The sequence below is a fragment of the Geotrypetes seraphini genome, chromosome 3 (assembly GCF_902459505.1).
Source record: "Geotrypetes seraphini chromosome 3, aGeoSer1.1, whole genome shotgun sequence".
Classification (NCBI taxonomy): Eukaryota; Metazoa; Chordata; class Amphibia; order Gymnophiona; family Dermophiidae; genus Geotrypetes; species Geotrypetes seraphini.
This window is the reverse complement of record NC_047086.1, coordinates 326,143,627-326,169,843: the sequence shown is the minus strand read 5'-3', so window position 1 is coordinate 326,169,843 and position 26,217 is coordinate 326,143,627. Positions and strand designations below refer to the sequence as shown.

Genomic DNA, 26,217 nt, shown 5'->3' with positions numbered 1-26,217 from the left:
GGTCCTGGGAGGAGATCCAGTGGTCAATCAATATGCTGGAGTTGAGAGCTATCAGGCTTGCACTTCGGGCGTTCCAGTCCATGATTCAGGATCGCCCGACCAGGGTCTTTTCGGACAGCGTCACGGCGGTGGCGTATATCAATTGTCAGGGGGGTACCCGGAGTCCTCAGTTGGCCGAAGAGGCAATGGGGCTGTTTCGATGGGCGGAGGAGCATGTTCCTCTTCTCTCGGCGGCACACATTGCAGGTCACGAAAACGTTCAGGCGGACTTCCTCAGCAGAAATCTTCTCGATCCAGGCGAATGGGAGCTGTCAGCTCGGGCGTTCGATCTGCTGGTCCTATGGTGGGGGCTTCCAGACATAGATCTCATGGCCTCGTCCCGCAATGCAAAGCTGCCTCGGTTCTTCAGCAGACGCAAGGAGAAGGACTCGGAGGGGGTAGACGCGTTAGCTCTCCCGTGGCCTCCGAATTCCCTTCTGTATGTATTTCCTCCTTGGCCAATGATAGGTCGAGTGTTACAACGCATCTCTCTCTTTCAGGGCAGGGGGATCCTGGTGGCTCCAGATTGGCCGCGTCGGCCGTGGTACGCGGATCTAATTCAATTATCAGCAGGCGATCGGCTAAGGTTTCAGGTGACTCCGGACTTACTGACTCAGGGTCCAATCTCCATGGAAAATCCGTCCCACTTTGGTCTTACGGCCTGGCTATTGAACGGTTGCGGCTAAGAAATAGGGGCTATTCAGAGCAGATTATTGCCACTCTTCTTCAAGCTAAGAAGATTTCTACATCTACCTCCTATGCTAGAGTCTGGAGAATTTTTGAGTCATGGTGTAGGAGGCAGGGTATTTCGCCCTTCAGGGCGTTTCTGTCGGCTATTCTTTCTTTTCTGCAGGAGGGCGTAGCTAAAGGGTTGGCCTATAATTCTCTGAAGGTTCAGGTGGCGGCCATTGCTTGTTACAGGGGCCGGGTTTCTCGCTCGGCAGTCGCATCGCAGCCCGATGTGGTTCAGTTCCTCAAGGGGGTTCACCATATCCGGCCTCCTATAAAACGAACCTGTCCCGCATGGAATCTTAAACTTGTCCTTGGGAGGTTGCGGGCGGCGCCTTTTGAGCCTTTGTCTACGGCTACGCTGAAAGATGTTACGTTGAAAATGGTATTTTTGGTTGCTATGGCTTCTGCAAGACGAGTGTCGGAACTGCAGGCGCTATCTTGCAGGGACCCCTTTTTGCGTATTTCGGATGCTGGAGTGTCTGTGCGGACGGTGCCGTCCTTCCTGCCTAAGGTAGTTTCTTCCTTTCATGTGAACCAGTATTTATTCCTCCCGGCCTTTCGGAGGGAGGATTGGGGAGAGAGATACTCGTCATTGCGTCTCCTGGATGTGCGCCGGATGGTTCTACATTATTTGGGGGTGACTAACGACTTTCGTCGGTCGGATCACCTGTTCGTGTTGTTCGCGGGCAAAAACAAGGGTATGGCTGCGTCTAAAGCTTCCATTGCTCGTTGGGTCAAAGAGACGATTGCTTCGGCTTATTTGTTGACGGGGAAGCAAGTTCCGGAGCAGCTTCATGCTCATTCGACTCGAGCATTGGCTACGTCTTGGGCGGAGTCCGGTGGTCTTTCTTTGGAGGAGATTTGCCGGACGGCTACTTGGTCGTCTGGAAATACCTTTTCGAAGCATTACCGTTTAGATGTGGCTGCCCGTGCGGAGGCTAGTTTTGGCACTTCGGTGATTGCGGAGGCGGCATTGGCTTCCCACCCGGTTTGAGTTTTGCTTTGCTACATCCCACTTGTCTCTGGATTCATCTGCTGCTATGCTAAGGAAGGTAAAATTATGTTCTTACCTGTTAATTTTCTTTCCTTTAGAAGCAGCAGATGAATCCAGAGACCCACCCCTGTGGACTATCTGTCTGTGTGTTAGGTGGAATTTTTTCAGTTGGGGTATTGTTGGTAATTGTATTCTTACATTTCTAATTTAAACATTCGCTACTAGAAAGAAGTTTTTTGGATACTCATTCTCCTATCTTTCGATGCTTGGGCAAGGAGCATAACTGAATGGACAGGAGGAACACCAGTCTATAAGACCAACTGTTAATCAGTTTCTCTATCTCCACCTGCTGGTCAATGTGAGCTATCCCATTTGTCTCTGGATTCATCTGCTGCTTCTAAAGGAAAGAAAATTAACAGGTAAGAACATAATTTTACCTTCCCTTCAGATTCACTGATCATAATGTTCACCATATCTATAGCATAAGCAGAGAAAAAACAGATTTAAAAAGATGCCACTTGCAGGTTTGTTTTTCTCTCTCTCATTTTCACAGAGGAGGAGCAATTTGGACTGCAGCAAAGAAGCCACAAACCATGCTTGCTTCTCCCCTGGGTTTTTCTTTCTTATTTTTTTTTTCACATTAACAGACACTTACTTATCATAACCTCACTAACCTCCCTTATCTTTACACTCTAATTACATGTTAAGTACATCTAATTACAATCTAATTTCATACTTACAGTTCATTGCATGTTACTTTTTTTTCTTATTTCTGTTTTTTCCCTTTGCTTTTTCTATCATTGCCTCCAACATTTCGCTATTATCTTACAAATTAAGTATGCATATTACTCACGGTGTCCACACCCGTCTTCTATAGGATTCGCCAAATCCATTATTTTGATAATAGATCACCTTTTGTTCCGCCTCAAAGAGAAACTGTCCACCAAATATGTCCACCAAATATGTGAAAACACCAAGAGCGTGAATTGCGCATACTCCTGGCTGGCTCGCCAATTGAGCATGGGTACACAAACGCACGCTTTAAGCAGCAGTTGCCAATTAAGCTGCTAGCTTTCGCTCTAGTGTGCAAAAAGTACATGGAAAATAACACATGATGCAAATTTTATTAAAATAGTTATTTTGTTTATTAATTGTCATAATGGACCTCAAATGGTTATTGCGTCATCTGGGAGGTCTTTACAAATGCCAAAATGCTGGCCTTTCTGACAAAGATCTCAACCCGATAATTCGTTGCTCCTCAACATGTACCTTTTGTCCTGCATGAGATCATTACTTGTCAGCCAATCCATTAACAGAGGCTGTCCTTAAATTTGGACAAAGAACTTCCTTTTAACATGGGATTAAAAGTGTCAGAAATCATATTTTTTGTTTACATTCATTTCTGAATATACATTATTACATATCCATATGCATTATTACATATCCAAAGAAACTTTGAATCCAAACTGCTGAAAAGTTCTTGCCTCTATCAGCACAGGAAAAAAGGAGGGGCTGTTCCCCCCCCCATGCTCTGAGCTTTACAAGAACTGACAGTTTCAAATTTCACACAAACTCAGAAACCCCAGATGCTGCCTCCCAAGCTCCCTTTAAGTTTCTTTAGGTTGCAAATATATAAAATATGTTTTTCAAAACCCACTCTCATGTTTAGTATACCTTCACACATCATTCATATATCATTCATTCGGGGCCCCTTTCACACATCCAACACAATATATTACATTCATACTTAATACATGTTATATCTCAGTTTGGAATATGGAGTCTAACATGCTCTTCCTAACCGGCCTAAGCACATCTGGTATCAATTAGACCCACGAGGCTTAAGGCGGGAAGTTGAACAAAGAACAGACAGAGAGAGATATAGGTCAAACACAAAATGGAGTAAAGCCAAGCAGAGGATACAGAAAGACAGAGAACAAAATGGAGTCATTAATATTTCTATGTATGTATGTTATGCATTACCTAATTTCCTCTATGATTCTGGCTTAATAGCAAAGTACATAAAGAGAATATTATTATGCTTTTCCTTAATACTAATCTATAGTATGTTTTTCTGGCCTTGGCTACATCCATATTCAGATTTTTATTCACCAACTTTTTGTACGCTTCTATTGGGCGTGGCCTTAACTAACACATATGCTTGTATCTAACTAGAGTTACCCAGAACCATACGAAAAGCAGGCGTTTTTGTAGAAAAACTCCACAAAATACTGCACCATCATGTCCTGCACTGTCCATTCCATTAACGTACCACAGATATTGCCCTCTACAGTCCACGAGCTACTCTTCAAGCAACAGGTAGAATCAGTTGTTCCGCAATGGTATAGTTTTTTTTTACACTTAGCAACTCTATATGCAACCTTGTATGAGGCTAGCAGAGCATTGTTTATTATTGACAAATGTCGAGAAGATGTACCTTGCTATCCTTTTAATTCTTTTAATTTTCTGGTAAAGAAATTGCAAGTTTTATTAATTGAGTGTGGTGCCAAAATTTTCAAAGATACTGCACATTGCGGTCTTTCTTCTCCATTAACATTTGTTGACGTGAAACCAAAGTCCAAATAACTATCGTCATATTTATGATATTTTCTCTTTTTTGGACACCTGCTATTCATTTGTGGTGCATGTTATTCATTTTGTTCTGTCGCATGCTTATTCAAATTCAGTACAAAGTTGTCCATTTTTAGGAGTCTGAAACAACAAATTAAAAAAATTATGTTGATCAGAACTTGACACACAAAAAGACGCTTACTCAGTGATAATATAATGAGTAAAATTCTTACGTTAGTATTGTTATTTTACAAGTAAAGTTTGATAAATATGAGTATAACAGCTGAGTTTGCTCCAAGTATCCACTGATTACTTACATTCAAATAGAGGTCACTAGCCATGCACAAAGCCACTAGGCATGTGCATTATTCATACGCATAGTGTTTCCCCTAAGGTGATTACATTCACACGATAACAGAAAACAAACTGTTTTACTGGCTATAAACATCAAAACAGTAATTAATGAGTAACCTGAAGATTCAGTTCTAGTATTTTTATTTTGATATACTTTTTAATTTCTTAAGGTTGTAAAAGATGTCTAATGTAAGAATAATCAGCGGCTCCCTTGTACGTCAGTCACAACTCACCAGGGAGCTGCGGCTCACAGTTTGGAAACCGCTGACATCGTATAACATATGAGTATATATCGCAGTAACCTCTCTGTTTAACGCGGTTAACAACAATCAAGACGCTGTACAAGCAGTAGAGTACAGCAATACTGTATTATAGTCACATTCAGAAGAATTTGTCAAATAAGTAGGTCTTTAGCATTTTTCTAAAGGCAAGATAGAAATTAGAGTTTATCAGGACAGAAAAGGGTTTATCTCATGATCCAGCTTGAAAAGATAAAATTCTATGGAAAACTCTTTGCTAGATTTGGACTGTTAAAAGTTTGCTCATTTATATTCTAATTAGTGATCTTCTGTGTTCATCCCATGCTTTTTTGAATTCCATCAGTTTTCATCTCCACCATCTCACTCGGGAGGGCATTCCAGGCATCCATCACCCTCTCCGTAAAAAATAATTTCCTAACATTACTCTTAAGTCTACTACCCCTCAACCTATACAGCCTGGCATCCTCCTGGCTACAGCCACCGCCTTATCACACTGCTTTGTCGTCTTCAGATCCTCAGACACTATCACCCCAAGGTCCCTCTCCCCGTCCGTTCATATCAGCCTCTCGCCTCCCAGCACATACATCTCCCTCAGATTTCTGCTTCCCAAATGCATCACTCCGCACTTCTTTGCATCGAATTTTAGTTGCCAGACATCAGACCATTCTTTCAACTTTTGCAGATCCTTTTTCATGTTTTCCACTCCCTCTGGGTTGTCAACTCTGTTACCAATCTTGGTATTATCCGCAAAAAAGCAAATCTTGCCTTCTAACCCTTCGGCAATATTGCTCACAAACATATTGAACAGAATCAGCCCCAGCACTGATCGTTGAGGCACACTACTACTCACCTTTCCTTCCTCCGAGTAAATGCCAATAACCACCACCCTCTGATGTCTGTCCATCAACCAGTTTCTAATCCAGTTCACCAATTTAGGTCCTAACTTCAGCCAGTCAGGTTTGTTCAAGAGCTTCCTATGAGGATCCATGTCAAAGGCTTTGTTGAAATCATGATTAAATACCATTTTTCTATTAAGTATACACCACTTAGTATTGGTTGGGGGGAGGGTTTCAAGTATATGATCTTATAATGATTTATGGGCTTTAAGGGAGGGTGGGGAGGGGTTACATTTGTATTTATAGGTTATAATGATAAGATGTTCAAGTGGTTAAATTAATTGTGTTTATTATGAATTTTTGTACACTTGATGAAAGTTTAAAAATGAATAAAGAATTAAAAATAAAAAAAAAAGAAATCCAAGTAAATTATATCTAACTCACTTCCTTGATCTATTTCTCTGGTCACTCAGTCAAATAATTCAATCAGATTCATCTGGCACGATTTACCTCTAATAAAGCCATGTTGTGTAGGATCTTGTAACTCATTGGATTCTAGGAATTTCACTGTCCTCTCATTCAGCATCGCTTCCATTATTTTTCCAATAACTGAAGTGAGGCTAACTGACCTGTAGTATTCATCTTCATCTCAGTGACCACTTTTGTGACTAGGAACCACATCCACTCTTCAATCCCACATAAAGCTTCACTTGTTGAATTAGTGCATAGCATTAGGTGTTCTTAATTAACTAATTTATATGACCCTTGACCCTAGCATACTGGGCTTTTTAAATTAAAGTCCTTCACCTTACAACTGCTTCACCATAGTTGTAGTTTGCAAGGGAGAGGAGAGAAGGTATGTGTTTTTAGATTGGCTGGTTTTACATATTTTAGTTTTATAACTGATTTGGGAAAGATTCTACAGATGTCTAATGACTGCTTTTTTAATGTTTTACAGCTATTGCCAATAGGTAATACTTGTTGAATAACACCTTTTGGGTATGTTTTAATCATTTTTATGTGATCTTATTCATTAGCACAGTCTATGATTTTATGTTTTTGTTTATTTATGTATTTATTTATTTAGTTATATAATTTATTTATGTATTGAATTTATAGCCCGCTGCATCCACGGTTCTGCACAGGTTACACAAGAACACACACAATAAAATTTTAACATGTTCTTATGATTTTGATTGGATCATTTATTGTAACCATTCTAATACTAGTCTTTAAGCCCGTTACATTAACAGGTGCTAGAATAGATGTGTGTGTCTTTCTGTCTTTCTCTCTCTCTCTCCTTGGCCGCTGTCTGTCTGTCTGTCTTTCTTTCTTTCTATCTCTCTCTTTCCTCGGCTGTCCACCACCACCCCTTGCCTGCTCCCCCTGTCCAGCAGTAGCCTTTTCCCTTCCTTTTACCTCCCCCTGTCCAGCAGCAGCCCTTTGTTTTACCTTCTCCCTGTCCAGCAGCAGCCCTTCTAGCAGCACCTCTTCCCTGCTCCCCCTGTCCAGCAGCAGCCCTTCTCCATTCGTTTTACCTCCTCCCTGTCCCAGCAGCACCCCTTCACTGCTCCTCCTGTCCAGCAGTAGGCCTTCTTCCTTCCTTTTACTTCTCCCTCTGTCCAGAAGCCACTTTTCCCTCTCCGCCTGGCCCCCCTGCCTGCCTGTATTTCTCTGTTGTGCCATGCCTGCCTGCTCCGCTCCCTCCCAGAGCAAAGCATGATTGCTGTCTGCCCCCCAGCACACCCCTCCCCTAAAGCAGCTCCCTTTCCCTCTCCCCCTCCACTTCTTACCCACACGACACCCTCCTGCCGTTCCTGAGTCAAACCGCCGCTGAATTCACTGCACGCGCCCCAAGCCGGCCTCGTGCCGTTCCTGAGTCAAACTACTGAATTCACTGCACATGCCCCAAGGCAGCGCACTCACCGCAAGCCGCCCCACATGCCACAATTGGAATGTGGCCACATCACGGCGGCAGGGATCACGAAACCCTAAGCGCGCATGCGCACTTAAGGTTTTATTATAGAGGATATTGAGGGGGTGGTTGTCCGTTTTTACAGTCTCTGATGCAGCCCTTACGATGGCGAAACATGGCTATGTCGGGCTTTTAATTATTTATGTATTTATGATTTTATATGGTGAAGAAATTTTACATTGGAGTTTTTGGGCCTCTATTCTGATCTACTGTTTTTTGTATCATATAACACTTTGTATATTCAGAATTATCTATACAGCCCCAAATATATTTTTAAAGTAATTTTTTTTTTTTTTTTTGCCAGTGTTATCAACAACTGCATAAGTATAGTTAAATATTGACGACTTTTTTAAAAGATTTCGCTCACTTCTTTTCATTGGTAGCTCAAGGTGAATTCAGGTATAGCAGGTACTTTCCTATCTACAGAGACCTTACCCTCCTACGTTTGTAGCTGAGGTAATAGAGGGAGAATTGGCTTGCTGAGTGTCGCAACAAGCATCAGCAGGATCTAATTCATGGCATTCCTGGTTCTCAACCTACAGTTTTTTATACTACATAAGAAATCTGTGTTTTGAACAAATATGTGGCAACATTTTAGTTATTTAATAAGATTGTAGTAATTGCTATGTTGCTCAATCTCTTTGTCTCTAGGTGGATTACAAGATCCTCAAAAAGGGAATGCAGTTGGAAGATCATTTTCTCTGAGTTGGAGAAGTCGTCATGATACTCTGGAACCTATGAGATTCAGGAGTGCCACCACCTCTTGTGCTCCAGGAGTTGAGAAAGCAAGAAACATAGTCCGTCAAAAAGCAACAGGTAGGTGATAAAAGTTGTAATGTTTTATTTACTAATAAGGTAGTGAAAATATGTTAACATTAAACTTATAGAACAGTTATTTTCATATATTCTTGATATAAAGGAAGTCACATACATATTTTTTCTGTTCTTTGGAACTGAGGTCAATTTCCTACCAGTAAAGAAGGCATATTCTTGTTCTGATCAAAGTATAAGAAAAAATACTATCAATATTAAAAAGTTAAGTGAAAACAGTGGATTAAAAAAACTTTGGAATTAGATATCTCAAAAAGTTTATTTGAATAGTTTAGACCGGAACAGAAACAGATAGTTATGCCATTATACTACTATTTTTGAATCAATTTAACATGAAATCATGAATACTATTGTTACAGTAATTCTTAATATACATCAATAAAATATATTCTATTACATCTACATAGGAGTTCATATGTTAGGTAACCTGCAAAGCTGGTTCGTGGCTGGGAATTGAAGTGTGTCACTCAGAGATCTCACCTCCCTCATTCCCCATGGAGTATAATGCCCCCTTCAGGTTTTCCTTGTGCAAGCAAACTGCAGAGGTGTTTCTGATCAGCTCTGTTTAGTTTTTATTATTTTCACTTGTAAGCTTTGTTTTGGATGCTTCAGTGCCCTGAGACCCCTTATTTGGAGGTTCTCTGTCTGGGAAAAGTCCACAGGTTCCACAGAGACGGACTTCAGCTCACAGGGCAAACATTCAGGTAGATGTGGAGCCAACCAGTTGCTTACTACTTCAAGGCTCAGGGTCCGTTCCCCTAGGAGCCTGCTCGGCTTCTGGATTTTTCAGAGGCTTGAGCGCAGGCTGTGGGATCCCTGTGTAACAACCCTCGGAGTAGCTGGATCATTCCATCAGAAGTCCATTGTTTTTCAACAGTACTCATGCAGCAATAGGGAATGATTTGCATCCTAACTTAAGAGCAGATAGCGTAGCTGGTTTTAAGAAGGGTTTGGACAATTTCCTGGAGGAAAAGTCCATAGTCTGTCATTAAGTAAGACATAGGAGAAGCTACTGCTTGCCCTGGATTGGTAGCATGGAATGTTGCTACTCTTTGAGTTTTGGCCATGTTCTAGTGACCAGGATTGGCTATCGTGGGAACAGGCTACTGGGCTTGATGGACCGTTGGTCTAACCCAGTAAGGCTATTCTTATGTTTTTATGTAACTTTCACAGTTTGGAGGGTTAACAGTTACAATTCCGCCTCTGAATCTGTGGTTTCAGCATCCGCGGATTTGGTTATTCGCGATTTAAAAAAAAAAAAAATAATAATTTTAATTTTTTGGGCTATTTTAAGCCCTGTAAGCCCCCCCCTTAAGCCTTACCTGGTGGTCTAGTGGGTTTTCAGGGCAGGAACGATCTTCCCATGCTCCTGCCCAATGCAGATCGCTCATAGGAAATGGCTTCCTTGAGCTCCCGTAGTCTCTCGAGACTATGATGGGAACTCATGGGAGCCATTTCCTTTGAGCAATCTGCATGGGGCAGTAGCGTGTGAAGATTGCTCCTGCCCCGAAAACCCGCTAGACCACCAGGTAAGGCTTAAGGGGTGGGGGGCTTACAGGGCTTAAAATAGCTGGGGGAAGCGGGGGTTAGGGGCAGAACTGGCCCGAATATTATTCGCAGGTTTTTAACATTCGCGGGCCTGCTCTGCCCCTAACCCCCGTGGATACAAAGAGAGAAGTGTACTTCTATGAACTTGTTTGATATTGTCCTTTAAGTTTTGCTGCCAGAAGAGATTTGACTGGAAGGGCTTATGTTTTTAAATGGAAAAGGATTGCTTTCTGGTGTGATGACAGGCCTGTAGATCCTTTTCCTGTCACTCACAAACAGTACTTAAATACCTTCTGCATTTCTGTTTGGTCTCAAGACCAGCTGTATTAGGGTTTACCTCAGTGCTTCTCATGTAGTCACCCACAGTATCATGGGATCTCAAAATTGTTCTTACCCATATGATGAAAGCTCCATTTGACTACTAAATACCTGCTTTTAGATGCCTGACCTGGAAGGTCTTGAATTTTTTTGTGGTATAGTTTTGTTTTATTTACATTCTGCATATCCTACAATTCTATGCGGATTACAAATTATTCAGGTACTCAAGCATTTTTCCCTATCTGTCCAGGTGGGCTCACACTCTATCTAATGTACCTGGGGCACTGGGGGATTAAGTGACTTGCCCAGGGTCACATGGAGCAGTGTGGGATTTGAACCCACAACCCTAAGGTGCTGGGGCTATAGCTCTAATCACTGCACCACACAATAAATGTATGTTTACACAGACCATCACAGCAATAATTATCTTGGACTCGTTTGTAGGAAAAAAGCACCTGATACTTCCCTGGTAGTTCAACTACTGCTGTCTTATTGGAAGAATAATGCCAGAGTATGAATGAATCTTATTTATTAGAAGAGTAAACAAATGTCTTAGAAAAATATAGCAAGCAGTACAAAAATATATTAATGATTATAAATATGTGTATCTGCAAACAACTGGTATATATAGTATATGTAAACAATTAGTAATCAATAAATATCACTAACACAACATATATATTGTTACAATACTAAGATTATCTGAGAAGATGATAAAACAGCAACTATTATATATGACTTAGTCTAATTACCAAAGTCCTGAGAATAACCCCTCTTTCACAAGCCAAGGAATTACTGTCTAAGCCCCAGAACTGTAGAAATTCAGCCTTTAGTAACTGATTTACCTAGTGGTAAATTTTTCTACACACCTATCCAAAAGTCCTTGCCAAAGTACTGTCAGATTTCCTTCTTCACCAGTCAATTAACCTACCAACCTTTTTTTCCTAAACATCATGCCCACAAAGGTGAACGTCCACTACATGCTTTGGACTATTTGGAGGAGATTAAAGACCTTAAAGTGCACCCAGAGTTTTGTTTCTTTTGACCCAAATAGAATGGGAACTGCCATCGGCAAACATACACACACTAATTGGCTAGCTGACTACGTTTTCACATGCCAATTAAGTCTGACTCTTGAGGGTCATTCTAGGGCTCAAAATGTCAGAGTTAAGGCAGCATTGATGCAGTTTATTTGGGTATGTCATCATCCAAATGTAGATCTTTACAAGTGGTTCAGAACGTTACAGCACGTTTAATCTTTGGCAGTAAATTTGAGCATGTGACACCTTTACTATGAAAATTTAATTGGCTATCTTATAAATCTCAAGTAGTGTTTAAGGTGTTGATATTAATTTTTTTTTTTTTTTTAACAATATATTTTATTGATTTTTACAAGAAAAAAACAAAGTACTCAAATATACATGGTGTACAACAAAATGCCTGGGTACCAGAACTCATCCAAACTTCACCATATACCTGAGCTCCCACCCACCCCCCGCCCAATGACACAGTAAACACAAAAACAATAAACATATTCCATTCCAGTGCATTCCAAAAGACAAATGTCTCAAATGTTCAACAAATGACTACGTGCTCTGGGTGTTAAAGTGTCTCAAAAAGGTGCCCTTTTTAAGCAATTTACAAAGGGATATCATGGTATCTTTCACTTGCTGTAACATTACATCAGCCCCGTTGATAAGTTACAGCATGTGAGGTATGCTAGTACCAGAGCTATAGCTATTTCAGTGGCAGGGGTGAAGCTTTGGAATAATCTGGTTGGACAATTGAGAATGAATAATAACTTTCAGAGTTTTAAAAAATGATTAAAAACATTGTTTTTTATAGAAGTTTTTTTTTTTTTTTGAGTTCAATAGTTTTTTATTGAGTATTTTTAGAAAATACAGGAAGCAGTTCAAATACATGAAGTCAAAATAAAGCTTTCTGTATAAAGAGCATATAAATCTATATTTAACTATAGAGGAGCATAACAGTGAGAAAGGTTCCTACTATTAGAACTGCATGTGAAGAGAATATAAGAAGAAAGTGAGGGAGAACAACAGAAAAAAGGGAGAAAGATGAAAGAAAAATAAAGAAAAGGAAATTAAAGAAAAGGAAGACAGGAGTGTCTACGAAGCAGAACGTACATAGGTATCTAGGAATGACCAAGGTGATTTGTTAAACTTCAAGTTCGTGAGGGTTCTGGATGTAATTTTTTTCTCATATGCATATGATTCAAATCTATGGTACATACACAGAGAGTTCCACCAAAAAGTATAGTCTAATAACGAAGATGATTTCCAGTTTTTCAGAATGTGCATGAGAGCAGTCACAAACATGGTATCAATGAGTTTAGGAGGACAATTTGATTGTGCAAAGCAGGGATGTTGAGAGCGAAGGATTACAATGTCCATAGAGATCTCTTCCGAGCAGTTAGTAATAGATTGTATGGTGCTCCAAATGCGAGTCCAAAAGGATCGGACCTGTGTACAGTGAAAAAGCATGTGGTCGAGAGTTCCTACATCTTTTAAACAGTTCCAGCAAACAGAGTCTTGTTTTAAATTGGCTTTCTACATGCGAAATGGAGTCCATACTGCATGCCACATAATAAAGAACATTGATTGTGAGACTCTAGAAGATAAAAGTGGGCGATTTGTTGAAGACCAGAAAAGTTCCCAATCAATGTCAGAAAGCGGAATAGTGAGTATAGTTTCCCAGTGTTTCATAGATTGGGGTGTAAAAGTGAAGGAATGATCTCTTAAAATACTGTAGAAAAGAGATATCGCCTTGCCTTTAAGTAGAGACAGTATAGACCAATGACGAATAGTATGAGTGGAAGTCATGAAGTCAAAACGTATATGCATAGAAGACAGTGTTTCAGTGAGTGAGAGCCATTGTGAATAAACAGAAGGAGGCAGCGAATATGTAGAGCAAATAATATCAAAAGGAACAGACAGATTTGGAGTAGACAATTGATGGGCAAACCATAGACCCGCCCGCTGCCATCTTTTCCATGAAAGGGATTTGCCATGGTTTTGAATTTTAAAGTTATTCCAAAGGGACATGAGTGGACTATCATAAACTGAGATCTCAGCCAATTTATCTAGAAGATGAAGAGCATGTTGCGTTGAACTCAGCAAAGAGTACCTTCTCAAGTGTCTGGGTATTGACACTGTTAGTAGGCAGGAGGTGTGTAAAGGCATGCATAAAAAGCTCTCCATTTCAAACCAGGCAGGAGGATCTTGGAATAGGGAGTCAGTGAGCCAGTAAGCACCATATTTAGCTAGTGAAGCAATATAATAATGATAAAAATCTGGAAAATTAAGACCACCATTAATCTTAGAGGCTTTCAGCTTGGCGAGAGCAATTCGAGGTTTTTTCTTGTTCCAAATGAATTCAGATAGCTTCCTATTTAGCCATTGAAAAAATGACTTCCGGCATAGAAGAGGAAGCATAGAGAGAATGTAATTGATTTGAGGGGCCAAAGTCATTTTGAAGGCTGTTATTCTACCCCACCAGGATAGAAAAAGTGGAGACCATCGAGATGTAGTATTTAGTACTATATTTTTGACTTTGGATATATTAAGATCTTGAGCATATACCGGATCTTTATGTATTAAGATCCCCAAGTATTTCACAGCTTCATGCGACCATGAGAAGGAAAAGTGAGCTAGATCTGAGGGAAGAATATTATCGTTCAGAGGGAAGATCTCTGATTTCTCCCAATTAACAGAATAACCAGAGAGGAGAGAATATTGAGTGACAATTTGAATAAGGTAAGGAAGAGAGACTAGAGGGTTCCTAAGAAAGAGTAAAACATCATCAGCATAAGCTACTAATTTGAAGTCTCTATTAGAGGAGGGAATGCCTTTGATTAAGGGGCATTGTCGGATAGCTGAAAGGAAGGGCTCCAACACTAAATTAAATAACAATGGTGAGAGAGGGCAGCCTTGTCGTGTACCTCTGTGAAGGGAAAATTTATTGGATAGAGAGTTATTAATTAGAATACGAGCTGTGGGTTGGTGATATAGCGTTTCTATCCAATCCGTGAAAAATGAGCCAAAGTTCCTTAGCAAAGCAGCAGATGAATCCAGAGACAAGTGGGATATAGCTCACATCGACCAGCAGGTGGAGATAGAGAACTGATTTCCAGTTGGCCTTATAGCCTGGTGTTCCTCCTGTTGAATCAGTTTTGCTCTATCTCCCAGCGGTGGTGGAGCTATCTCTCTAGCTCCTGGATTCTAACGGTGCCTGGTGGATTGGTGATCATTTAGTCTCCTCTGTTGAACCTTTGGCTCTTCAGTTGGATCGGGGTGCCTGGCTGTTTGGTGCCGGCTTTAGGAGCTACACCTGGGCCCTCCCAGGTCCCTTCTCCACCCTCCCCTCCGAGTGATTGAGGGTTTTTTCCTGCTCTCAGCGTTGGTTTCTTTCTCTTCGTGGTATTTGCAGGTGCAAACAAGGGTATGGCAGCGTCAAAAGCTTCGATAGCTCGTTGGGTAAAAGAGGCTATTGCGTCGGCTTATCTGTTGGCAGGGAAGATCGTGCCGGAACAACTTCGTGCTCATTCAACTCGTGCATTGGCAACGTCTTGGGCGGAGTCCGGGGGTATGTCTTTGGAGGAAATTTGCCGAGCGGCCACTTGGTCTTCAGGGAACACCTTTTCTAAGCATTATCGGCTGGACGTGGCAGCCTGTGCGGAGGCAAATTTTGGCGCTTCGGTTATTGCAGAGGCGACTTTGGCTTCCCACCCAGTTTGAGTTTGCTTTGCTACATCCCACTTGTCTCTGGATTCATCTGCTGCTTTGCTAAGGAATGTAAAATTATGTCCTACCTGTTAATTTTCTTTCCTTTAGAAGCAGCAGATGAATCCAGAGTCCCACCCAGATGGTCTCTCTCTCTCTCTCTCTCTCTCTCTTGATCTTTGGGAGTCTTAGTTCGGTTGGGATATTGTTGGTGATTATTATTTTTTCTTACATTTCTGATTAGAAGGTTTTTCACTGGAATGAAGTTTTTCCTTTGGTTTGAATGCTCATGCTCCTTTCTTGGGATGCTGGGGCAATATGCATAACTGATTCAACAGGAGGAACACCAGGCTATAAGGCCAACTGGAAATCAGTTCTCTATCTCCACCTGCTGGTCGATGTGAGCTATATCCCACTTGTCTCTGGATTCATCTGCTGCTTCTAAAGGAAAGAAAATTAACAGGTAGGACATAATTTTACATTATACCACTTCAGGACACGAAAAAGAAAAGACCACTCCACCCGGTCAAATGCTTTTTCGGCATCAATAGCTAGACCAATTACGGGGTCTGACATTGTTTTAGCATAAGCGTTAATATGATGAAAGAGACGCAGGTTATCTCCTATATATCTTTGTTTAATGAACCCTGTTTGATCTTTATGTAAGAGAGACGGGATTACTTTGGTAAGTCTTAATGCAAGTAGTTTTGCCATTATCTTATAATCTAAGTTAAGGAGAGAAATAGGGCGGAAGTTTTTAACCAAGGTGGCGTCTCTATCAGGTTTGGGGATTACTACAATTGTGGCCTCAGTGAAATTGAATTGTTTGTTCGGAGTGGAGTGGAGGAAATCATAATATGTAAGAAGGTAAGGAGCTAGGAGGGTTCGGAATTGTTTAAAGAATTCATTAGTAAAACCGTCTGGGCCAGGGGCTTTCCCAGCTGGTAAAGAAGATATGGCAGTTTCAATTTCTGATATAGTTATAGGGGAATCTAGTTCCAATTTAACAGTCTGATATGATCGGATGAGTTAAGGAGGTAAGAAAGGAATCTATATCTGATTCAGAAGCAGCTAATTCGGATTGGTATAGAGAAGCATAAAAGTTTTCAAATTGAGAGGAAATTAAGGATCTGGTTTTGACTAAATGATCTGATGGATCTTGAATAGTTGTGATATGTAGTCTTTTAGATTTGGTTTTAAGGTATCTAGCTAAAGGCTGACCCATAAGGTTATCTCCCATGTAGTGACCAGAAGTGGAGATGAAGATATCACGTCGGGCTGTACATGAAACCAAAGTGTTGTATTCATATTTAAGATTTTGGATACGTTGGAAAGTAGCTGGGTCGTGTAAATGATTAGACATATGTTGTAATTCTAAGGCTTTAATAGAATTTTCTAAGTCTTTTTCCTTTCTTATAGACTGTTTCTTTTCCCAAGAAGCTATTTTAATTAATTCGCCTCTGAGGGTTGCTTTGTATGCTTCCCAGATAATTGAAGGACAGATTTCAGGATCTTTAGAGTTATTTTCAAAAAACTCCACAGTAAAAGAATTGAAGTTTTTTAAGTGGTTAAGAAGCAGTGACTGAATAGTTAATATAAATGTTATCTGTATATTTTTTTGTGTGTCTTTTACTGTTTCTTTTGGTGTTTTTATCTTATGGTTGGTATTTTTTTGGAAACTGCTTAGGTATAGGTGGAATATAAGTTTTCAAAATAAATAAATACTTGATATCAACCTCCATTGGAGAGATTTCCAGGCTTTTGTGCAACATGGACATTTGTCCACACATTCACTTCTCATTATTGCCTAGAACAGTACTCCTGAAGCAACAATAGATTTGTGAACCCAAAACAAACAGGGTGGAGCAATCGTTTCTGGATGTTGCAGGAAAGGTTTATTAAAAGGTTATAAAAATTAAATATCCCAGTAAAAACATGTAAAAATATAAACATTAAAAGCACAACTATCTGTTTGATAAGCTGATACACTGCCACAAAGCAACTAATTGCTCACAAGGATAGTAACATATTTAGACCCAACATGGTCTGTGTTTCAGCTGAGCTTTGCCTTCGTCAGGGGTCCTTTAGGATAGAACAATAAAATGAAATGAAAATGTGTGACAAATTGAAGAAAAAAGTATGGAATAAAAGTGATGTGACAAACTGTGTTTGAACCCAAAACTGCATACATACCAGGGGGAGGGGAAATTCTTTATAGGACACAAGACTCAGCAGCTGTTTAAGAAGTGGCTGAGAATCACAGACTGGCATCCTATGCAGAATTGCGACTGCCCTAATGGACAGACGCCTAACCCCACCTAACCACCCTGATTCTCTAACTGGCACCCATGTAACAGGCACTGGTTAGAGAATCACATCTGATCCCTTGCCATTGGCAAAGAAATCTCCCTGCCCTGATCAGCTGAGTGGCCTTGGCAGGGAACCCCAAACCTCCCTGTAAAGTCAGCTGGCAGGAGGGATGCCCACTCTCTCCTGCTGCCATCCCCGAAACCCCCGGGAATGTCTGTAGCAGGAAGGATACCCTCGCCCTCATGCCACCACCCCTCCCCCACCTTGCAAATGTCCATGGCCATAGGTATGCCCACTACCTCCTGCTGCCACCCCTCCCCTCCCCCCCACCCAGCGACACCCTCCCATCTGTAGATACCCCCCCTTAAACCAGTAGAAACACCCTCGATACCTTTTAAGATGAAAGTCCAGCCGGAAGGATGCATACACCCTCCGGCTGGTAGGTCCACCACTCCAAAATGGTGGGCCTTCTCCTACCTGATGTATTCTGGGATGCAACGGGGAGGGACCTAAGGCTCTGATTGGCCCAGATGCCTAAAGCCACTCCCATGAGAGAGGCCTTAGGTATCTGGCCAATTGGAGTCTTAGGCCACACCCACTGCATCCTAGGATGCACTGGGAAGGAAGCCTAAGACAGACTTTTTTTTTGCTGGTAGGAAATACCTTTTATCAGTAAATGTGCAAGAGAAGTTTTAAGTATAGGAAGACATACATTTCTATTGCAACCAATATTTTCATTGTTTTCCTTCTTTTTCCCCCCATCCTTTCAATATTTATCATTATTAGGTATGTGTTCCAAAATATGCCAGATGAGTATTTTAAATAGTGTGTTGTAGTTTAGATTTTGAGCAAGATTTTTAACCTATGCATTTTTTCTTCTGATGGGTACTCTCTATTCTTTGTCTCTTCCTGGAAGCTAAGCGAAGCCAGTCTATCAGCAACTGTGTCCACCTTTGTGAGGCTTTGCCAGCCACTAAAAGTGTTCCTCTTCTGCTTCATACTGTGAGCTCTCTCTTTCCTGGTATCTCTTATACTTCTTGCTCTCAGAGACTGTCAGGTACTGTACTTGGAACTCTTATATTTAAATATTTCTTTCGTATTAGTATCTCTTTCTAGTCTTTTTAGTTCTGTTTATTCTAAGGCAATGTATGGTGGTATTTTTTTCATGAAGGGATACAGATGGGCTTGGTAATATGGGACTTCCTGACATTTGTTTACAACTCAGATGCAGCTCAAAGATATGAAGACTGAGGCAGCTGTTTGGCCATAATAAGGAATGATAGGCTATTTTCTGCTGTTTCAATTTGCTTAATGTTTGCTGTTAAAACCATTATGGAAAATGACATAAAAGTGAATATTAGAAAAGTCAGTATATCTTTTTTTATTTTCTAAGATGTATAGTGACATTTAGAAGGAAATTATGTAAGGGCTGCCTAAAGTTTGGTGCTGGCAGGTACCTAGATTGCGCTTGCTGGTGCCTAACTTTAATTGTTTTAATCAGCTTTCCAGTACAATAGGTAAGACAGATGGATAGTGTCCCCATGGCCACATGCCATCTGCAGAAGGAATCCACTCTGGAGTTTTTCTCTGTGCCTCCAGTATACATCACTAGGCTTCTTAACTTCACCTACAGTTTTTCCCTTCTGCACACATGCTTGCAGGAGTGTGTTTGTTCTGCTTTCCACAATTTATTATTTTATTTGGTGTGTTTTTCATCCCTTTTTGGGGGTTTCTGGTGCTCGGAGTGATTATTCAGCTCTGCCTGCATTAAGATCACACAGACTTAAGTCTGTAGCTGACAGGCCAATCCCTAGTGGTACCTGTAAGCCAGCCTGTATTTACTTCATAGGAACTTGGGGCCTGTCCCCTTCTGCCAAACAAAGGTTCAAGTGCAGGCTGTTTGGCATCCGTTGGAGACTCTGAGTTATCTCGCAAGTTGCTGGCTGCGTCTTCTCACCTCCGCCCTTCTCTGAGCGCATTTATTAGGATTTTTATTAGGATTTTATATACCGCCTATCAAGGTTATCTAAGCGGTTTTACAATCAGGTACTCAAGCATTTTTCCTATCTGTCCCGGCGGGCTCACAATCTATCTAACGTACCTGGGGCTATGGAGGATTAAGTGACTTGCCCAGGGTCACAAGGAACAGCGCAGGGTTTGAACCCACAACCCCAAGATGTTGAGGCTGTAGCTTCAACCACCGCGCCACACACTCCTCCTATACCCTGTCGATCCGCAAGGGTATAGGTACAGTCAGACATAGGGTCTGACTATCAGCCTGAAGATCAGTGTTTCAGAGGTTCAGTGTTCTCCCTAGCACCTTTTAGCCGGGCGCTCCGTCTGGCTAATTTATATGCCCGCCCGGCTATCATCTGTCGCAAATCCTGATGCTGCCGCTGCTTAATGCACAGCCTGAAGAGCTGCCGAAAGATTCCCGCCTGACTTTTTGTTTGGAAAAACACCAGCAAGCGACTTGAACCCGTGCTTTGGGGCTCTAACGGTATCACTGCCCTTGCCGGCTTCCCTTCCCTCTGAAACCGGAAGTTACGTCCCGAGGTGGGTAGGGAAGAGAAGGGAAGCCGGCACGGACAGTGGTACCATTAGAGCCCCGGAGCATGCGGGAGATAGGCCAGCCGCGAATGGACGCTTACAACTTGCTGCTCTTGCTTACTTCGGGCCTTTCTCGCCGCTGGGTCCTGCCTACTTTCTGTTTCCATGAAGGCAGGACCCGGCCATGATGAAGGCCCGAAGCAAATAAGAGCAGCAAGTTGTAAGCTTCCCTCTGTTGCTGACCTAGGGGAGATAGGTCAGCGATGGAGGGAAACTTACAACTTGCCTTTGTCTGTAACGAATCTGTTGAAGGGTGTGTGAGTCTGGGAATAGGAAGAGAAATACTGCTGCTGCACCCAATTAGGGGGTAGGGGGAAGAGAAATACTGCTGCTGCTGCACCCAATTGGGGGGAGGGGGAAGAGACATGCTGCTGCACCCAATTGGGGGGAGGGGAAGAGACATGCTGCTGCACCCAGTTAGGGGGGAGGGGAAAGAAAAATGCTGCTGCACCCAATTGCAGGGGAGGGGGAAGAGAAATGCTGCATCCAATTGGGGGAGGGGGAAGAGACATGCTGCTGCACCCAATTGGGGGGAGGGGAAGAGACATGCTGCTGCACCCAGTTAGGGGGGAGGGGAAAGAAAAATGCTGCTGCACCCAATTGCAGGGGAGGGGGAAGAGAAATGCTGCTGCATCCAATTGGGGGGAGGGGGAAGAGAAATGCTGCTGCATCCAGTTGGGGGAGGGGGAAGAGAAATGCTGCTGCACCCAATTGGCGGGGAGGGGGAAGAGAAATGCAGCTGCTGCACCTAATTGTGGGGAGGGGGAAGAGAAATGCTGCTGCTGCTGCACCCAATTGGGGAGCGAGAGGGAAGGAGGGAGAAGGAAGACCAGGGAGGGGAGAGGAAAGAGATGCCAAGACCATGGGAGGGAGGGAAGAAAGAAGATACCGGACCAAGGAGGGGGAGAGAGAGATGTCAGGGCATATTGGGGGGAAGGAGACAGATGCCAGACCAGGTGAAAGGAAGGAAGGAGGGAGAGAAAGGAAGGAGAAGAGATGCCAGATAATGGAGTGGGAGGGAGAGATGGGAGGCGAGAGATGTCGGGGCATGGGGGAGAGAAGGGAAACTAAGGAGACATAAAATGCCAGACCAGAGGGAAAGGAAGAAGAGGAGATGCCAGAGCAGAGGAGAGATAGAAGAGAGATGCCAGAGCATAGGGGAGGGGGCGGAGACAAAAAATGGAGAGAGGGTGAAGCTAAAATGAATCATGTGCAAAGGAGAGAAAGGGCACAGGATAGATATACAGTTTATTGAAGGGACATAGAAAGAGGGAAGATGCCATATGGAAGAGAGAGAGAGGGTGGACAGTGGATGCAAGGGGCAGAGAGTGTGAATAGTAGATGGAAGGGGTAGAGAGAGAGAGAGAGGGGTCAGAGGCTAGGTTGAAGGGGCAAAGAGAGAGGACAGATGATGCATGGAAGGGAGAGAGGACAAAAGCTGAAGAGAGCGAAAAGAAGATGATTAAAGCAGAAACGACAAAGGGTAGAAAATTTTTTTTTTGTTTTACATAGAATCAAGTAGTATTGTAACTGTATTGATTAAAGTTTATCAACGGGAAATGGAAATAAGGCAATTTTTTTTTTTGACTAACCCCTTTCCTCAGGTCAGGACAGGACACTATAACAGCAGTATACTGTACTGTCTTGAAGAACATATAAGAACATAAGAATTGCCGCTGTTGGGTCAGACCAGTGGTCCATCATGCCCAGCAGTCCGCTCATGTGGCGGCCCTTAGTCAAAGACCAGTGCCCTAACTGAGACTAGCCTTACTTGCTTATGTTCTGGTTTAGTAGGAACTTGTCTAACTTTGTCTTGAATCCCTGGAGGGTGTTTTCCCCTATGACAGACTCTGGAAGAGCATTCCAGTTTTCTACCACTCTGAGTGAAGAAGAACTTCCTTGCATTTGTACGGAATCTATCCCCTTTCAATTTTAGAGAGTGCCCTCTCGTTCTCCCTACCTTGGAGAGGGTGAACAATCTAATCTGTCCTTATTTACTAAGTCTATTCCCTTCAGTACTTTGAATGTTTCGATCATGTCCCCTCTCAATCTCCTCTGTTCGAGGGAGAAAAGGCCCAGTTTCTCTAATCTTTCACTGTACGGCAACTCCTCCAGCCCCTTAACTATCTTAGTCGCTCTTCTCTGGACCCTTTCGAGTAGTACCGTGTCCTTCTTCATGGACGCAGTACTCCAGGTGAGGGCGCACCATGGCCCAGTACAGTGGCATAATAACCTTCTCCGATCTGTTCGTGAACCCCTTCTTAATCATTCCTAGCATTCTGTTTGCCCTTTTTGCCGCTGCCGCACATTGCATGGATGGCTTAATCTACTTGTCGATCATAACTTCCAAGTCTCTTTCCTGGGAGGTCTCTCCAAGTACCGCCCCGGACATCCTGTATTCGTACATGATATTTTTGTTACCTACATGCATCACTTTACACTTATCCACGTTGAACCTCATCTGCCATGTTGATGCCCATTCCTCGAGCCTGATTATGTCACGTTGCAGATCTTTGCAATCTCCCCGTCTTCACTACTCTGAATAACTTTGTATCATCCACAAATTTAATCACCTCACTCGTCGTACCAATGTCTAGATCATTTATAAAGATGTTGAAGAGCATGGGTCCAAGCACCGAGCCCTGCGACACCCTGCTGGTGACGCTCTTCCAGTCCAAGTATTGCCCATTTACCCCCACTCTCTGTTTCCTTTGATCCAGCCAGTTTTTAATCCACGTGAGGATTTCCCTTGATTCCATGGCCCGCAATTTTCCAAAGTAGTCGTTCATGCGGAACCTTGTCAAACGCCTTCTGAAAATCCAGATATACAATATCGACCAGGTTGCTCTTGTCTATCTGTCTGTTTACTCCCTCAAAGAAGTTCATCAAACACGATCTGCCTTTGCTAAAACCATGCTGACTGGTCCTCATCATCCCGTGCCCATCAAGTTGATCAATGATGCGGTCCTTTATCAGCGACTCTACCATCTTTCCCGGTACCGAGGTCAGACTCACCGGTCTGTAGTTTCCTGGATCTCCCCTCAAACCTTTCTTGAAGATCGGTGTAACATATGCCACCTTCCAGTCTTCCGGAATCTTTCCCGATTTGATTGACAGATTGGCTATTAGTTGAAACAGTTCAGCTATGGTCCCTTTCAGTTCCTTGATGACCCTCGGATGGATGCCATCCGGTCCCGGGGATTTATCGCTCTTAAGCCTATCAATCTGCCTTCGTTTTCATTTCCAGCATATAGCCTGATGAGTTCCGGTATTCTGTGTACATATTCTGAAAGCTAATTACTAATAATTGAAAAATGGATTAGTCCAATAAAATTGTATTTTCTTATTTATCATTATTTGTTTTATTTCTATTTGTTAATTTGTAAAGTGTTGATTGTTATGTAGCAATTTTTTCAAATTTACATCTACTGTCTTTATATTTTGTGCAGTATTAGGGGACGTGTCACTGTTTCTGTGGTGTTGCATTGTATGCAGAGTCTGGTTTCTTGGCGGTTCAGTTTAACTTTTGTCTACATATTTCTATTTTTAGTTTGTGATTATTCCAAATTGGGCGAGGGTGTATCTGTGTTCTGTGCATATGAAAAGGACATGGTTTTCTGTTAGCTTCGACTGTGCAGGATCTGGCTTGTCTAGTTTTACATTGCGTGTGTTGGTATTCTAGTGCTCACTACAGTGTTTAAGATGCTGCCTTTTCCTAGATGCACCCTTGTTATGTGAATCGTGAATTATTACTAAAATTAACTTTTTTATATAGAGGAGGGGGTTGTTAAAAATTATCAGCACTGGCTGTCGTATATACTAGGTATGCCACTGGATTTAATGACCCTATTCTAACTTTACTGTTGACGTAAGTGGTATTGTCCCCTCCCCCCCCTCCGGCAGTATAAAGAATTAAAGTTGTATTAACATCAGGCAGCTTTCAAATGATATTATAAGCAAATATAAATAAAATATTTTTAATACATGGCTAATTATTACCTGCATCTTTACCTAAATTGTTTTGCCCTAGCTATCACTTTGATCTTTATATGCTTCTTTTTTATTTTGCTGTAGTGCAATCACACAGGTCTCTTTCAAGGCTCAGTAACCTCTCCATAAATTATGTGGAAGAGGTCTGGAAGTGGAGATTGCATCTATTTCATATCCTCAGTGAGACCTCAGGAAGGAACCTAGTGATCAAAACGTTATTAGAGGTGCTGTAGAGCCGTTTCTTGTATGATTGGATGACCTATATTTATATTTGTCTTCTTTTTTTTTTTGTTAGTTGTTTAAATTCATGCAGAAATAAATGGCTAGATTGAACCTAATGACTTCATTAACGCATTTCCCTTTTTTAAACCTCTATACCATTTGAAAGAGGGCAAATATCTAATTATTCACTTCTAGAATTGGATGATACTTAAATTTAGTAAAAATATTCTGGCACAAGTGTTAAACCTTAAAAAAGGAAGTCATGTTGAGCATTGGAAAATAATTAATAATAATAATAAAAATAGTATACTTCTCCCTCCGTATTTGCAGTTGCCATATCTGCGGATTTGCTTATTCGTGATTTTTCGGATCCTGACTCCGCCCCCCCAAATTACGTTGTCACTGTTCTTTTTCCTTTTACTGTACAGATAAAAAAGTTTATCGCTTACCAGTCACTCTGAAAATCGCTGCTTCTATGCTTTCTCCCATAAATTCTCTGCTTCCATGCTTTATCCCACAAATTCGCTGTTTCCATGCTTCCCAGTGTGCACTGAGAAAAACACTGCTTCCCAGCATCCATAGAGAGAAAGGCTTCTTCCCAGCATGCTTTCCTAATCCAAGGCTAGAAATCACTGCTTGCTGCTCCAAGCCCAGAAATCGCTGCTTGCTGCTCCAAGTTATTTGCGATTTCAATAATAAAAAGAAAGGCTTTTTCTAAAAACCGTGAATAACTTTTAAAAAGTTATTTGCGGTTTTTCCATATTTGCGCCTATGGTCCGCCTGCATCCCCCGCGAATACAAAGAGAGAAGTGTATACATTTAATTTTCCCCACCACCAAATTTCCCTGCCCTGCCACACCCTACCCCACCCGGCTACTTTTTCATGCCACCCAGCTGGAAAAAATTTCTGGGGAGAACACTGAGGTTATTTACAGGCGCAGCACTTTCCGGGATGGAAGATCAGGGACTGTGTGCTGGATCTGGGGTTTTGGAACCTGAGGATGATCCCACAGTTCTGCATTTATTTAAGTTTGCAGCTTTACCATATCTTATTTTGGAGTCTCTGCAGGAATTGAATTTAGTCACTTAGCTGGCTCCATCCACTACTTCTTCCTGGCTTTGTGGTGTGCACTCACAGTCTTCCACCTTTCCCTGGCATCCTGATATGAGCATTCTAATTTCAGAACAATTTGATTCTCTGGAAGGTGATCTTAAGATAACGAGAGCCATGTTTTGCTTATATCCTCTGGCATAGGAATGCCAGCAACTGGGTCAGCCTAGGGTAGATTCTTTGGTTGCACAGGTGACTTAGCACACCTTTCTACCCAGTGAAAGTGATGTGGTACTTAAAGATATGCAGGACTGTTGTGTGGATGTGGTCTGCTGGAGACTTTTTGATGCAGCCACTTTAGGAATAAAAGCTGCTTTGATAGCGCCCTTTGTCTCATGTGCTTCTTGACTGTGCACACTGGAGAGTGAGACTGTGGATCTTCCTCCTCAACTTCTTTTGGTTGGGTCAAATTATGTTACTGACACATTGTATGACCGTATGCAGATTTTGGCTAAGGTGTTGGCGTACTCCATCTCTGCTTGTAGGATGCTCTGGATCAGGCAGTGGGCTGGTGATTCCACTTCCAAGGTTGCTTTGGCTAGACTTCCCTTTAAGGAACAGTTATTGTTTGACAAGGGCCTGGATGACCTCATGAATTGTGTGGTGGACCATCACCCTAAGACCCTACCTGACAGGAGACCCAGGACCTCCAGATGTTCTGGGTGCTCTAATTTTTGTGGCTCCTGGCGGAAGGCTGGGACCACCTGTAGCCAGCATACCTGGCCTGGGAAACCTGAGAAAATCTCTGTCAAGGCTTATTTCCATGGATGTTAATTT

At 42.1% G+C, this 26,217-nt stretch overlaps 1 protein-coding gene across 8 annotated transcripts in view; it reads left to right on the top strand.

The window, feature by feature from the left end:
- The window catches only part of RALGAPA2 (Ral GTPase activating protein catalytic subunit alpha 2), a 1,036,168-nt gene that overhangs the window by 271,321 nt on the left and 738,630 nt on the right, over window positions 1-26,217 (top strand). For all 8 annotated transcript variants that reach the window (XR_004538694.1, XR_004538695.1, XM_033936259.1 and 5 more), the window contains one exon: window positions 8,413-8,577. Coding sequence is in view for 6 of the 8 variants with exons in the window: in XM_033936259.1 (XP_033792150.1) it covers window positions 8,413-8,577 (165 nt within the window). In the remaining 2 variants the exon portion in view is untranslated. The remainder of the gene's footprint in view (window positions 1-8,412; window positions 8,578-26,217) is intronic.